Source organism: Brachypodium distachyon, chromosome 1 (genome assembly GCF_000005505.3).
Source record: "Brachypodium distachyon strain Bd21 chromosome 1, Brachypodium_distachyon_v3.0, whole genome shotgun sequence".
Classification (NCBI taxonomy): Eukaryota; Viridiplantae; Streptophyta; class Magnoliopsida; order Poales; family Poaceae; genus Brachypodium; species Brachypodium distachyon.
Genome location: NC_016131.3, coordinates 26,802,273 through 26,815,570, shown reverse-complemented (window position 1 = coordinate 26,815,570; position 13,298 = coordinate 26,802,273). Strand labels below are relative to the sequence as shown.

The window sequence follows — 13,298 nt, the reverse complement described above, 5'->3', positions numbered from 1 at the left end:
TGCATATATGATCTATCGGACTGGCAGGAAAAAAAAGATTTCGAAAAAAAGAGCTACATGTACCACACTCCTCGAAATTTCAGCCCAAAGCATAGCAGGCCTAAAACGGGCCTGTCAACATGGGACGGAGAGCACTTATACGGGCCTCCACAAGGTTTGCCGCGTCCAATCTGGCCCAACGAGCTGAATCTCTCTTGTAGAACCGTTTCAGAAGCCCACCAAATTCAGAAGCGGCACGACACAGACCCCGTTTACCCGTAACAACGACCTTCCTTTCGTCCACCCCATTTCCGTTTCCCTCCACTCCCCGCTTCGTCTTCTCCGCTCGCCACAGGCAGCAGCTTCCCCTCGAAACCCACACACCATTTCCCCCACACAAACCCTAGCCCTCGTCCTTGCCATGGCTGCCGCTCCAGCACGCCTCAGATTCTTCCTCCTCCTGGTGGCACTGCTCCCCTCCCTCGCCGCGGCCCAGTCCCGCCCCTTCGGAGGTAATCAATCAACCAAACACGCTTGCCCGCGCCTCGAATTCCTGCCCCGATTTGGTCCATAGGGATCGAGTAAATTCCGTGAGATCTGGCCGCGGGGGCTGATGGTTTGTTTCCTCTCGCAGGGGCGCCGCCGGGGTACGCGCGGTACGTGGCGGACGCGGCGGGGGAGGAGCAGGAGGAGTACGACTACATCGTGGTCGGGGGCGGCGCGGCGGGGTGCCCGCTCGCGGCCACGCTGGCGGGGCCGGGGGGCGGGCGCGTGCTCCTGCTCGAGCGCGGCGGCGCGCCCAGCGAGTTCCCGGCGCTCGCCACCGCGGGAGGGTTCGTCAGGACGCTCGCGCTCGCGGACCCTTCGCCCGAGTCCGACGCGCCCGCGCAGGCGTTCAGCTCCGAGGACGGCGTCGCCAACGTGCGCGCACGGGTGCTCGGCGGCGGCACCGCCATCAATGCCGGGTTCTACTCCCGCGCGCACCCGAGCTGGTTTCAGGGCCAAGGGGAGGTCAGTTAAGTTTCTCCATGCATCCTTCCTCTACATTTTGTTGCTTTTGGTATATATGCCACGGGTGAGATAAATCATTGATTTTTACTTTTGTTGATTATTGGAGACTCAGGGTGCTGAGGTAACGGATTGGGACATGCGTCTGGTGAATGCATCATATGAGTGGGTGGAGCAAGAGCTGGCATTCCAGCCGGAGGTGCATGGGTGGCAGGCGGCGGTACGCGCTGCACTGCTGGAAGCTAATGTGACGCCGTGGAACGGCTTCACGGTGGAGCATGTCACTGGCACTAAGATTGGTGCCACCACCTTTGATGCATCAGGGCGCCGCCACAGCGCTGCGGACCTCCTTGCTTTTGCCCGTCCTGGTCGTCTCCATGTTGCTATCCGTGCTACGGTTACCCGCATCATCATTAACCCTATTGATCCTGGTGAGTCATGTATTCTTGTACTTCTTGCTTTGTTTGCTCAAATGGCTGTACTTCTGAAAAAATGAATCTGTTTGCCACATTGGTGCATAACCGCCATCAAATTAGCATTTGGTATGTTCATTTGATGAATCTATTTGGTGCATAACAGCCATTCCTGTTCTCTGCACCTATTAGTAAATGATGTTTGCAGTACTCATCAGTTTCTACTACTAATATTTGTTTGATCATGTCAATCATCTGAATGTTTGATTTCTAGAAAGAAGCCGTCTGCTGTAAATTTAATCATAATAGCTTCCGGCTCACAGGCACACATAATAGAGAAGATTCTAGACTAATGCTGATTTCTGAGTGCATAAGCCGAGCCAAAATCCTTTGTGCACAGCAGAGGGTGAACACACTTTTTCTGTTGTTTGTTTGTTGGCATCTGTATGAGATATACTACTTCTGAGTAGCCTTACCTATTCCCTTCAAGCTTTTCTGAGACTGAGAATGAAAGAGGTTTCTGGGCTGCATTTGTGATCGAATTACTTTAGCAGGTAGCTAACTGAGGTTTTTGTAGATTTCACGAACAAGATTTTCATTTTCCAGACTCGTGCCTATAGCAAAGTATGTACTGGTCAACTGGTAGCTCTGCATTTTTTCCTTTATGTTCAAGTAATGCTGAAGAATCTTGTAACAGAACGACATTAGTAGTCCTCTGACTTGGTCCAATTCAAAAATTAACAGCTTCTGTTGTATTTGGGTTATGGCAAATGCTCCACCACTGCCTCTTGTTGTCCTTACTTTCCTGAGAGCCATCCTATTCTTAATGGTGCCAACACCTTTTGCCCCAAAGTGCTACTAAAGTGATCCATCTTGCACAACCTTAGGTCCCAGCACAGGCACCAGCTCTTCGGCGTATGCAGAGTTCTCCACGAAACTATTCTGCATAGAGCTCCAAAGCACTCCGAAATTGTACATTATTGATAATTATTCATATGGCAGCAGAAACCTGCATGTTAGTAATTGATAATTTGGTTATTTGAGTTATATTTTCAAAATGAGAATATATTAGATTCAAATCAGTGACCATATGTTGATCAAGCATTTCAGAAATCTCAGGCCAGATTGAATTACTGAACGCAGTAAGCATTTTTTTTATAGCTGCCACCACATGCTAATGCTTCTATGAACATTTATTAATGTTCACTCATGTTTGTTAAATAAAATCCAGGAAAAAGCAAGGCTTATTTGTCGGAATGTGATGGTACTAGATTAAGTCATTCCCATGTTAGCTACTAGAAGAACTAGTCTGTCTATTGTTTCATGTACCAGCACATATATTTTTCGTGCTTGAATTGTCCAATTATGACTGAATTTTGCCCTTTTGCTGTATTTATCCAGCCGCGCGCCGTGGAAGGTCTAGACCAGCAGTAGCAGCAGTTGGCGTTGTGTACCAGGACCGTCTTCTCCAGCAGCACCATGCCCTGTTGCGCCCAGGTGGGGAGGTCATACTTTCTGCAGGTGCCCTAGGAAGTCCCCAACTGCTGCTTCTCAGTGGCATTGGTCCTGCTAGTGATCTTACGTCCCTCGGCATCCCCAATTCTGCTGATGCCCCTGATGTTGGCAAGCATATGTTTGACAACCCTCGTAACGGCATCTCCATCATCCCATCAGTCCCTATTGACCACTCCCTTATCCAGGTAGTTGGCATCCCTTCTGCTAATGGAACTGCCTCCTACCTCGAGGCTGCGTCATACATTGTCCCCCTTGCTCCTATGCTGCGCCCTGCCGGTCCTTTTATCAGCCCTTCTTCCCCACTCTATGTTACTATGGCAACTATCATGGAAAAGGTTCCTGGCCCATTATCTGAGGGTTCACTCTGGCTATCATCACCCAACCCCTTGGAGACCCCTGCCGTCCGTTTCAACTACTTCAGCCGCCCCGAGGACCTGGCACAATGCGTCGTGGGGGTCCGCCGTGTCGCGCAAGTGCTCCGGAGCAGGACAATGGACATATTCCGTTCGACAGTAGGGTCATCGAGCCAAGGCAGGAGAGGGCCTGTCAGGAGGGACTTCAGGATCGTGGGGGCAACGCTGCCAGTCGACTGGAGCACGAACAACACGGCCGTCGCAGATTTCTGCAGGCGAACCGTGACGACGCTATGGCACTATCATGGAGGGTGTGTGGTTGGGAAGGTTGTTGACAGGGATTTCCGGGTCATCGGCACGCGCGCTCTTCGTGTGGTGGATGGGTCGACATTCAGCGTGACACCTGGGACGAATCCTCAAGCCACAGTCATGATGATGGGCAGGTATGAATTGGGACAGATCTTCTCCTATTCATTCTCGAATATATAGAGATCATTTTTGAACAATGTTTATGAAACTAGTAATTGACACTTTCTCCTTGCTTATTGACACGTAATAGGTATGTGGGGCAGAAGATGGTTGGGGAGCGACACAGCAGAAGGCAAGCGAACATATCATCGTAACCCGGCCTCTTCCCACGCTTGAGAAATCCATCTAACAGCTCATTCTACTCATGAAGCGCACCATAGAGTACTTCTCTTACGACGCATATATAACGGCGACTACTTTACGTTTTTGCTAGCGACATATACTACAGTACGATGTATAGAGTAATAATGATGATTTTTTTGGGGGGTGTGTATATTTTGTACATTGATAGCATGACCTGCCTAGACATTACAATTTTTGGTTAAACGAATTATATTCACAGGACAGATGGTTAATAAGGCCAGTTAGTTTATGTGTTGACTACTACTCAAAGGGAGGAGGGATACAACGATCAGTGCTGACAGCATTGGTTAATCTGAATTGCCGTTGGTCGAGGTTGGGACGGGGAGCTGCTATGTTTTGGCCTCGGATCGGCACCCAAACCAGCAGCCGGTGAGACACGCACTCCCCGCGTGCTGGCCGAGGCGACATGGGCGCCGGATCCTACGGGCGTTAGGACAACTCCGGCGGGGACGACGCATTTTTGGGCCTCGCAGTCCGTCGGGCCGTCGGCCAGCGGGACGACTCATTTCCGCGCATTGATGGGCCTTCACTGATGACATTTTCAAACGTACAGACCCCAAGACCAAACAGCTTGGCCTCGGCTCGCCGCCATGAGTCCATGACCCTAAGGCGACGCATTATGTGGAAGCCAAGATGCATCGTGCTCTGGCGCTGGCATGCCATGCGTGATTCCGTGGACTCTTCTCCACCACCACCGCCCCGTACTGCAACGTGCTGCAGACTCCGTTTAATTTTGACAGCTACTCCGGCTTTTCTTGATGAAGAGTTGCAGTGCAGACGATCGAAGTTTCTCCTTCTTTCTTTCTTTCTTTTTTGGACGGATACTTCCAGAGACGATCGATGTTTAAATGCAGAGTAACTGCGCACGTGCCATCACAATCAGTTATAGTTACTTCTCTGACCCGTATTTATACACGGCGCTTGGTGATTAATTAAATGCAGTGATCCACACGGCACACTGAACTTGCAGACGCAGTTGCTTGTACAGCATTGCTTGCGTTGCCTCGCATTGCATCCGGCCTTTGCTGCCACTTCGCCAGTAGTAACAACAACAACAACCACACATGCATGCCTGCCTGTCAGTAGTGGCCCTGCACGTATCTACTTACTTTGTACGATCTCTCCGAATGAACTGTATGTTGTACATGTGTATGTACTGCATTCATTCATTCATTCCATAGCCGCTTCCGTGATCAATCATTTTCAGAGCTTATCTTCCCCAAGATTTGGATTGAATTGGGTCGTGTCGTACCGGTGACGGATCTCGTAGGATCTTACCACCGGAATGACACTTCTTTGCACGAACAATTTATATTCGAACGTTTGGAAATGGCATTCGGTTATAACCGTGTGATAAAAAAAAATCACGATGCAATCGGTGGATGGGTGCACCACCGCATCCATTCATTCAATGGCCATTTCCATAATCAATCATTTTCAGATCTTGCATGTTCGGAGAGGTTGCATTGGATCGTGTCCTGAAGCGTCGGAGTGAGTGGCATTCACTGAAGACCTGCCAACCGCTTTTGTTCCTGCCGGCCGGCCGGATCGAACTTTGCTCTTCAGCGCTGTCAGAAACAGGATAAACCTACTCCATATCTCGTATTCAGCTTGACACGCGTGCAGGAATTGATTGACCGGTGATAATGTGTGTACGTATGTGTACGTACGTACGTACACAACGTGTAGAATACTCCCTTATCTCCATGTCTCATCTCATCTGTCGTGGCAGCTACCGAGACCAGTCTATGAACTTTGTGCAAATTTTTGTAGGGTTAGGACCGCTGCACACTACTCTCTCTCATCCTGAATTCTTGACTTAAATTTGTCCAAATATGAATGTATATATTTTTAAAAAGCATTTAGATACATGTAATATTTCGACAACAATTTAGGATCGGAAAGAGTAGCTAGTTGGAGCGTATGTACACAAGTGAAGTCGGGCTTGGACATGTAGTTTGGGGCACCTTTTTATGAGACCCTTATTAAGTTCTCTTTTAAATCGTTGAACCTACCTTGCCCGCGACTCAACGGCGCAGCTGACAGTGAAAACCCTTGATGACACTAGACTGTACTGTGGCATTTATGATGGACGACATGGACACACTGATTAATTGGAAAAACTGTTTCGTTGTTAATAAGGATAACAGTGCCTCCGAAAACAAGAATACACCTAACTATCAGACTCCATCAATTCTGAAGATTGTACAAAGAAAATGATATTACCAGACACTAATCAGCTGACAGAAAAAAAATATTTCTTACAGTCTGCGGTTCTGCTAGCTTAACAGTTATACCAGGACCCTGAACTGTATTATCAGGACTAAATTTCAGTAATCCCGTGGCCCAAAGAAGTAGCACTGCGCACGTGTATATACAAGAATTCACAAACAAAGCGGTAATTAATTAAGCCGGTCAGGCAGACTGAGTATCTCGTGCCAAAAAAAAAATGCAGTAGATGAATGAATTCTCCAGTTGCTATCTGAAAATGAAGTGCGCTGTGCAGAGGCCCAACGAGCCGGGTCAGTAAAATGAATGGACCGAATCAGTGAACAGTGCGTGCTGCTGTTCTTCCCTTCTAGTCTAGATCGAGCATTGTAGTTTGTTCTAGCTAGCGCTAGCTCGTGCTGCTGCTGTGCGCGTAGACGTGTAGTGTAAGGGGAGAGCAGAACACTACGCCTGATTGGCAGCAACGTGATCGTTTGAGGTCTCGCTCAGGCGTCTCAGTCTGAGGCGCCGCGCCTATAAAAGAAGAACACTCTCCCGCGCAGCTCCCGGCCCCTCGACACAGCGCGCGCGTTAGCTAGCTAGAGCTTAGAAGCGATCGAAGCCCGATAGATAGACAGACAGATAGACCGACGGCGATGGAGGCGAAGGCGGAGGGGATGGCGCGGGGCGCGGTTGCGGCGCTGGCGGCGGCGGCGGCGCTGCTGGTGGGGCTGGACACGCAGACGGAGACGGTGCTGCTCATCAGGAAGAAGGCCACCGTCAGGGACGTCCAGGCGCTCTGGGTGCTCGCCCTCGCCGCTTCCGCCGCCGCCGGGTACCACCTCCTGCATCTCCTCCGATGCCTCTACCTGGCCCGCTTCTCCTCCGCCGAAGCCCACGGCCCATGCGGCCCGAACAGGAACAGCAGCAGCAGCAAGGCTCTGGCATGGACTTGCCTCCTCCTTGACAAGGTACTTAATTACTGTTGTTGTTATACCCGTCTAGTAATTAATCCCCGGAATATTAGTTCTTCAGTTTTCTTCCCAGCTCCTAAAGGTTAACTAGCTAGCTACCTAGATCCAGTACTCGATCATTTCTACTGGAGTACTAGTATTCAGTACAAGTACAAGTTTGTTTACCTAACACACTGGTTTTGAGCAGTAATTAAGATTTCTCAACTGATCATCCATCACACAAGCTTGTGAATTGTAGCTCTCCATTTTCTTCTTTCTTTCCGGTTCCTAGCTTAGCTACCTAGATCCAGTAGTTTTTTTTTTTGCTTGTGGAGGGATTGAGCGCGCGGCTAACCAACAAACTGTTTTTGAGCAGCAATTTATGTTCTTTCAATGTTTCATCGATCGATCGGCCGGTGGCTGAATTGATCATCTGAATACTAGTGACAAGAGACTGCACCCACTCACTCACTGAACTCCGCTGGCAGCTTTATTGATTGCTTGAGGACGACAGGAGCTACCTAGTTAACCAACTTTCACTTACTTGATGAACTCACTTGCTACAGGAAACCGTTAGCACTGAGCTCTCAGTTCATATCACGTCGCCGCAAATGGTAACTGGCTACTACCATCTTTCTAGCCGCGTCAACATATTACTATAGTTAGTATTGCTTCTGCCTGCCTGCAGCCGACGGCGTAGTCAGTAAACCCAGACACCATACACGCCACTCCGACAAAGACTGCACGGCGTTGGTTGCAGCTACTACATTCACACCCAACTGTTTCCATCAATCGGTTAGTATCCATCAGTGAGATCGATCGACGGTACAGTTCGCCGCTCCGTGCAAAAGCACTTATGCTCCCATCAATTAATGACAGTGCATCGGCTTTCAAACGATTCAATCCTACGAATCAAAGTGATTTGGATAGGAGGAACTCCTAAATTTGTACTCCCTCCGAAATTTTTTTGACGGATTTGTATAAATACCTGTACAAATTCACGTCACTCGCTGCTGCGTGAGACGGAGGGAGTACTAGTTTGAATCAAAGAGCCCGGCCCCTTACCAAGTGAAGTGCTGAAGGGAGCTAAGAGTAAGAAATATTGTTTGCTGCTTCTGCTTGCAGGGTTGCGCTTACATGGTATTCGCGGTGACAGTGGCGGCGGCGCAGGCGTGCGTGATCGCGCTGGAAGGGGAGCGCGCGCTGCAGTGGAACAAGCTCTGCAACATCTACACCCGCTTCTGCGAGCAGGTCGCCGGGAGCCTCGCCTGCGGCATGCTCGCCGCCGCCGGCACCGCCGTCCTCGCCGCCGTCTCCGCCCGCAAACTCTTCCGCCTCTACCCTTCCCTCTCCTCCTCCTCCGCCACCACCAAAGCAACAACAAAATAGCTCTCTTCTCCCAGTCCAACCCTTCCTCCTCTCAGAACCTGTTCTTAATCTGTGGATGGATTTTTCCTTTCTTATGTAAAATAGACAGGCGTGTCACGCGTGTCCTGTTTACTACTACTGCTGCAGTGTGTTTTCCCTATAGGGCAGAACAAACAATATGTGTGTATTGTGTATGGTCTGACTGATTGATGTACACTGAAATAATCCTGAGAAGTCAGGTATATACTGGGTTTTGCATGGATCACTGAGTGAACGAGGTGCTTGACCTTTCTTTCCAGAAACATTTTTTTCAAGAATGCAACCAGTTGCATCATCTATTATAGAAGAAGGGGCCAGACGGCCAGTACAACGCCGTTAAAACGGCTACAACGCCACAAGTGGCACAAACAAACAAAAAATTCTACACTACTACAAGCAACCCACTCGCCCTAAGGCCTGACAAGTCAAAATTCCCCCTACACAGATGGGCTTGCTCCCACCGGACGGCCTCCTGGAGAACATGGTTGAGAATGCACCAGCAGGATGGAGAAGCGCCATTAAAAACCACATCATTCCGGTGCCTCCAGATAGACCAAAGAACCAGGGTGACCGCGGTCCTGAAGTCCTTCTGGACCTTGTGAGGAACCGAAACGGAGGCCCACCACTCGCGGATATTCGAGTCGCCCACGGGCATCCAATCCGGGCGCCCCCACAGTGTGAGAATGGGCCCCCAAACTTGTCTCGCCACCACACACCCCAACAACAGGTGTGAGATCGTCTCCGGCTCCTGATCGCAAAGCGGGCACCGGGCAGGATGCGGCAAGCCCCGCCACTGGAGTTTATCGGCCGTCTAGCAGCGGTTACGGACCGCGAGCCAAGCGAAGAAGCGACACCGCATAGGGGTCCTGGAATGCCAAACCGGCCCGGCCAGTGGATCCGCCATCTTCCCAGCGAAGAGACCGGAGTACGCCGACTTGGCCGAGTAAGAGCCATGACTGGTCCAGTTCCACGGCAAGGTGTCGCGCCCATCATCCAGAAGCTGGAAACGCAGGAGCCGCTCCGACAGAATCAGGAACTCGCCAATGGCCTCCACGCCCAAGTCTGGCCCCACATCCGAGATCCAGGCCCCCGCAACTCCATCCCTAACCGAGCGAGTGCGTAAGACGCGGGGGCGAACAGCCGCTACCAGCGAAGGGAAGCGGTCCCGGATCCTACCATCATCCAGCCACCTGTCGGTCCAGAAGAGAGTGTCCCGACCGTCCCCAATCCGAGAGGAAGTGGCCGCCTCAAAGATGGCATCCACCAACTTCGAGGATCGAAAGCTGAGCTCCAGCCACGACTTGGTGTGGTCGACTCTCTCGAGCCACCTCCAACGCACCCGCAAAGCCGCATTCAGGAGAGAGAGAGAGGTTGGGAATGCCAAGACCACCAAACTGCTTAGGCATGCACACCGAGGGCCAAGCCACCACACAATGGCCACCATGGACGTCCTTCCTCCCTTTCCAAAGGAAGCCACGACAGATCTTCTCCACGCCCTTGATGGTTTTCACTGGCAAGTCCAGCGCCATCATCGAGTGAACCGGCATCGCAGTGAGAGTAGATTTGACTAGGATGAGTCGGCCACCCTTGGATAAGAGAGGCGCCTTCCACGAGGCTAGGCGCGACTCCACACGGTCCACAAGCGGTGCAAGCTGGGTTGCCGACTGCTTGCGAATCCCCAGGGGAAGACCCAGGTATGTGCACGGGAAGGCGCGAACCTCACAACTCAGCTGTGAGCTCACCAGCTCATGCTGCTCCTCGGAGCATCGAATCAGGTGAGCCGAGCACTTCGCGAAGTTCGTGCACAGACCAGAGGCCACCCCAAAGTCGCTGACGACGGCCGAGCACGCGTGGAGATCCGACGGCGTGGGCCGCAGGAAGGTGACCACATCGTCTGCGAAGAGGGATGTCCGGTGTCGAAGACCACCCGCCAAGCGAGAGAGTATCCCTTCCTCCTCCGCCTTCATCATAAGGTAGTGCAACACATCCATGACCAGGATGAAGAGCATGGGAGACAGCGGGTCGCCCTGCCGCAAGCCCCTCCTGTTGACGATCGTGTCGCCAAGGAACCCATTGAGAAGAACCCGCGTCGTGGCCGAAGAAAGAAGGACACAAATCCGCGCCCTAAAGCGGGATCCAAATCCCCGGTGCTCCAGAACCTCGAGCAGAAAGGCCCAATCAACGGTATCGAAGGCCTTAGTGATATCAAGCTTGAGGAGGACAGTGTCGATCTTCAAAGCATGTAGCCTTCTCACCATCCCCTGGATGAGCATGAAGTTATCATGCAAGCAACGACCCTTGATGAACGCGCTCTGGTGGGGTCCAACCAACATAGGCAGGTGAGGCGTGACCCGGTTGGCCAAGGTTTTGGCAAACAACTTCGCCACGCTATGGATGAGGCTGACCGGGCGAAAGTCGCGGACCTCAACGGCATCCTGCTTCTTTGGGAGAAGGGTGATAAGCGCTTGATTAACCCTATGCATTCCACGCGCATCAAGTCATGCCAGAGCACGGAAGACCGCCACCACGTCGTCCATGACGACCTCCCAGCAGGCCACGAAAAAACGGCCAGAGAAGCCGTCCGGTCCAGGCGCTTTGTCGAGCTCCTGGGATCGGATAGCAGCCCAGATGTCCTCCTCCGTGAAGTCATCCTCCAACGAGCTAAGGTCGCAGCCTAGCACCCCGAGGAAGTCCAGGTCGAGGGAGAAGCCCCTTTGGGGAGAATCTCCTAGCAAGGCCTGGAAAAACTCATCCACTGCGGCCGCCTTGGCTTCATGCTCTGACACCAAGACACCATCAACGAGCAAGTGGGACACAAAGTTTTTCCTCCCGCGGTGACTCGCATGCAGGTGGAAGAACTTGGTACACGCATCGCCCTCTCGAAGCCAAAGCAATCGGGACCGCCGTTGCGCAATCGTGTGCTCCAGGGAGGCGAGACCCAGCAACTTCCTCTTGAGAAGCCGGCGCAGCCCACGCTCCTCCTCCGACAAGGGGCGCGAATCCATTGCCATGTCAAGTCTCAAAATGACCTCCATGGCCACCGAAATCTGGAGCTTCGTGTCGCCAATGAATCTATCACTCTAGCTTCTCAAGCGCTTCGCCACAGCCCGAAGTCGGCCATCCAGACACTTGAAGGGCTTGTGCACAGCCGGTCCCGAGTTCCAGGCTGCGCGAACCACACCCAGAAACCCCTCAACCTGAGTCCAAAAGCTCTCGAAGATGAACCTCCGGCCTCGCAACAACTGGGCCTCCAAGCCCAACAATAGGGGACAGTGGTCCGAAGTGGACGTACTGAGGGCCGACAAGGAGGAGTCCGGCGAACTCGAATCCCAGTCCACCGAGGAGAAGACCCTGTCCAGCTTCTCAAGCGTGGCATGCTCACGCTTGTTCGACCACGTGTATCTACGACCATTAAGGTACATCTCCTTCAGCTCCAGCTCCCTGTAGCACGCCGGAACTTGCCCATCATCCGCCGGTTGATGTTCTCATTGCTCTTGTCGCTAGGATCCACAATCATGTTGAAATCCCCTGCAAGAACCCATGGCTCGGCATGGATATCCCTGATGTCCCTAAGCTCCTCTAAAAAGAGTAGCTTGTCGTCATCACTTTGTGGTCCGTAAACCACAGTCAACCACTAGCCATCCCGCACACCCGCCTTCACACAAAGCGTGACGGCGTTCTCGGTGATCTACGGATTAGTGAGGGACACCTCCACACTCTTCCATGCCACCAGGATGCCCCCACGTGTCCCCTGCGCCGGAAGGTAGGCAAAGGAATCAAACGCCGGTCCGAGACACTCAGCCACAAGGTACAGAGAAATAACGCTTAATTTAGTTTCTTGAAGTCCTATTACATTAGCTCCAGAAGAAGCTACCACTTGTCTCACAACCGTGCGTTTGGCCCGTGAATTAAGGCCACGCACATTCCACACCAACAGGCTTACATTCGGCTCCGACATTGTCGAGCCCACAATCCATGGCCTAAGGCCAACCACCCCAGTAGGAGTCAACCAACTATCACCCCATCGCCAGCTTCCTCAAGCGGCAAGGGCTCATTCTCCCAGCCAAAGAGAGCCACGATGGCCGAGATCTGCGACTGACTGAGGGGTTTCGCGAAGAGCTGTGCGTAGGCCTGAAGCGCCTCCTCACCGATGCGCTCCCCCTCTCTCGCAATGCCCAAGCGGTGCATCAGCACCCGCTGCTGCCTGCTCACGCCGGCCGGCGAAGCCATCCGCCCAGCAAGTCGGCGATTGCGACGGGGAGAGGAGGCCGCAACCGACTTCTTCCGCATGCACCTTGGCACAGGCCGAGCGAGGATGTGGGCCGTGGCCCGCCGAGTCATCGCGTTAAAGCGCTCGACCTCGCCCCCGCTCGTCACCTGGGCGTCCGTCACCTCCACGCCCGGGCACGGCTCAACAACCTTCGAATCAACCTCGCGCGACGCTGGCCGAGCCGGTGAGCCGACCGGCATTAAGCTCACCGTGAACATGCTCATGGCCGTCACGTCATCAGTCGTGCCGGAAGCCCACTCGTCCGGGCACTCCCCCAATGGAAGCGGGTCAGATCTGAGACCAGCGGGTGGCGGCGAACCGGATCCCTCCACGTCGGCCCACACCGGAGACTCGAGGGATGCCTCAAGCCGCATCGGGTCCCAGCCATCCGACACCGTTGACTCCATCGTCGAAGACCCCGAGAGAACTGGCTCATCCGCAGACTCGCGGTGGAGATGAGCCGACCAGAACTCTTGTGCCTCCGCCGCCAGGGGGCTGGAGGTGAATCCCACCATCCTGC

General features: G+C 52.7%; 2 protein-coding genes across 3 annotated transcripts; both read left to right on the top strand.

Annotated features, from left to right (window-relative positions):
• Window positions 1-294: 294 nt before the first annotated feature.
• On the top strand, window positions 295-4,169 carry LOC100822804 ((R)-mandelonitrile lyase-like). 2 transcript variants are annotated; one of them, XM_003560334.4, is made up of 5 exons: window positions 295-491; window positions 614-990; window positions 1,103-1,418; window positions 2,802-3,711; window positions 3,828-4,169. In XM_003560334.4, the coding sequence occupies exons 1-5, from the start codon at window positions 401-403 to the stop codon at window positions 3,889-3,891; spliced, it is 1,758 nt and encodes a 585-aa protein (XP_003560382.1). In that variant the 5' UTR covers window positions 295-400; the 3' UTR covers window positions 3,892-4,169. The 2 variants fall into 2 exon arrangements, with proteins under 2 accessions (XP_003560382.1, XP_014755222.1); XM_014899736.2 differs by having other exon boundaries at window positions 1,097-1,418.
• A 2,370-nt stretch (window positions 4,170-6,539) lies between these two features.
• Window positions 6,540-8,734, top strand: LOC100822492 (CASP-like protein 2C3). The gene is made up of 2 exons (XM_010241799.3): window positions 6,540-7,119; window positions 8,227-8,734. The coding sequence occupies exons 1-2, from the start codon at window positions 6,805-6,807 to the stop codon at window positions 8,488-8,490; spliced, it is 579 nt and encodes a 192-aa protein (XP_010240101.1). The 5' UTR covers window positions 6,540-6,804; the 3' UTR covers window positions 8,491-8,734.
• Window positions 8,735-13,298: the final 4,564 nt, after the last annotated feature.

What these genes read in the sequence shown, in the direction of transcription:
- LOC100822492 (XM_010241799.3), top strand. Translation starts at nt 6,805, where the DNA reads ATGGAGGCGAAGGCGGAGGGGATGGCGCGGGGCGCGGTTGCGGCGCTG. An exon ending in CTTGCCTCCTCCTTGACAAG is followed by an intron (nt 7,120 to 8,226) that starts GTACTTAATTAC and finishes TTCTGCTTGCAG; the next exon opens with GGTTGCGCTTACATGGTATT.
- LOC100822804 (XM_014899736.2), top strand. Translation starts at nt 401, where the DNA reads ATGGCTGCCGCTCCAGCACGCCTCAGATTCTTCCTCCTCCTGGTGGCA. An exon ending in CATTAACCCTATTGATCCTG is followed by an intron (nt 1,419 to 2,801) that starts GTGAGTCATGTA and finishes GTATTTATCCAG; the next exon opens with CCGCGCGCCGTGGAAGGTCT. An exon ending in ACAGTCATGATGATGGGCAG is followed by an intron (nt 3,712 to 3,827) that starts GTATGAATTGGG and finishes GACACGTAATAG; the next exon opens with GTATGTGGGGCAGAAGATGG.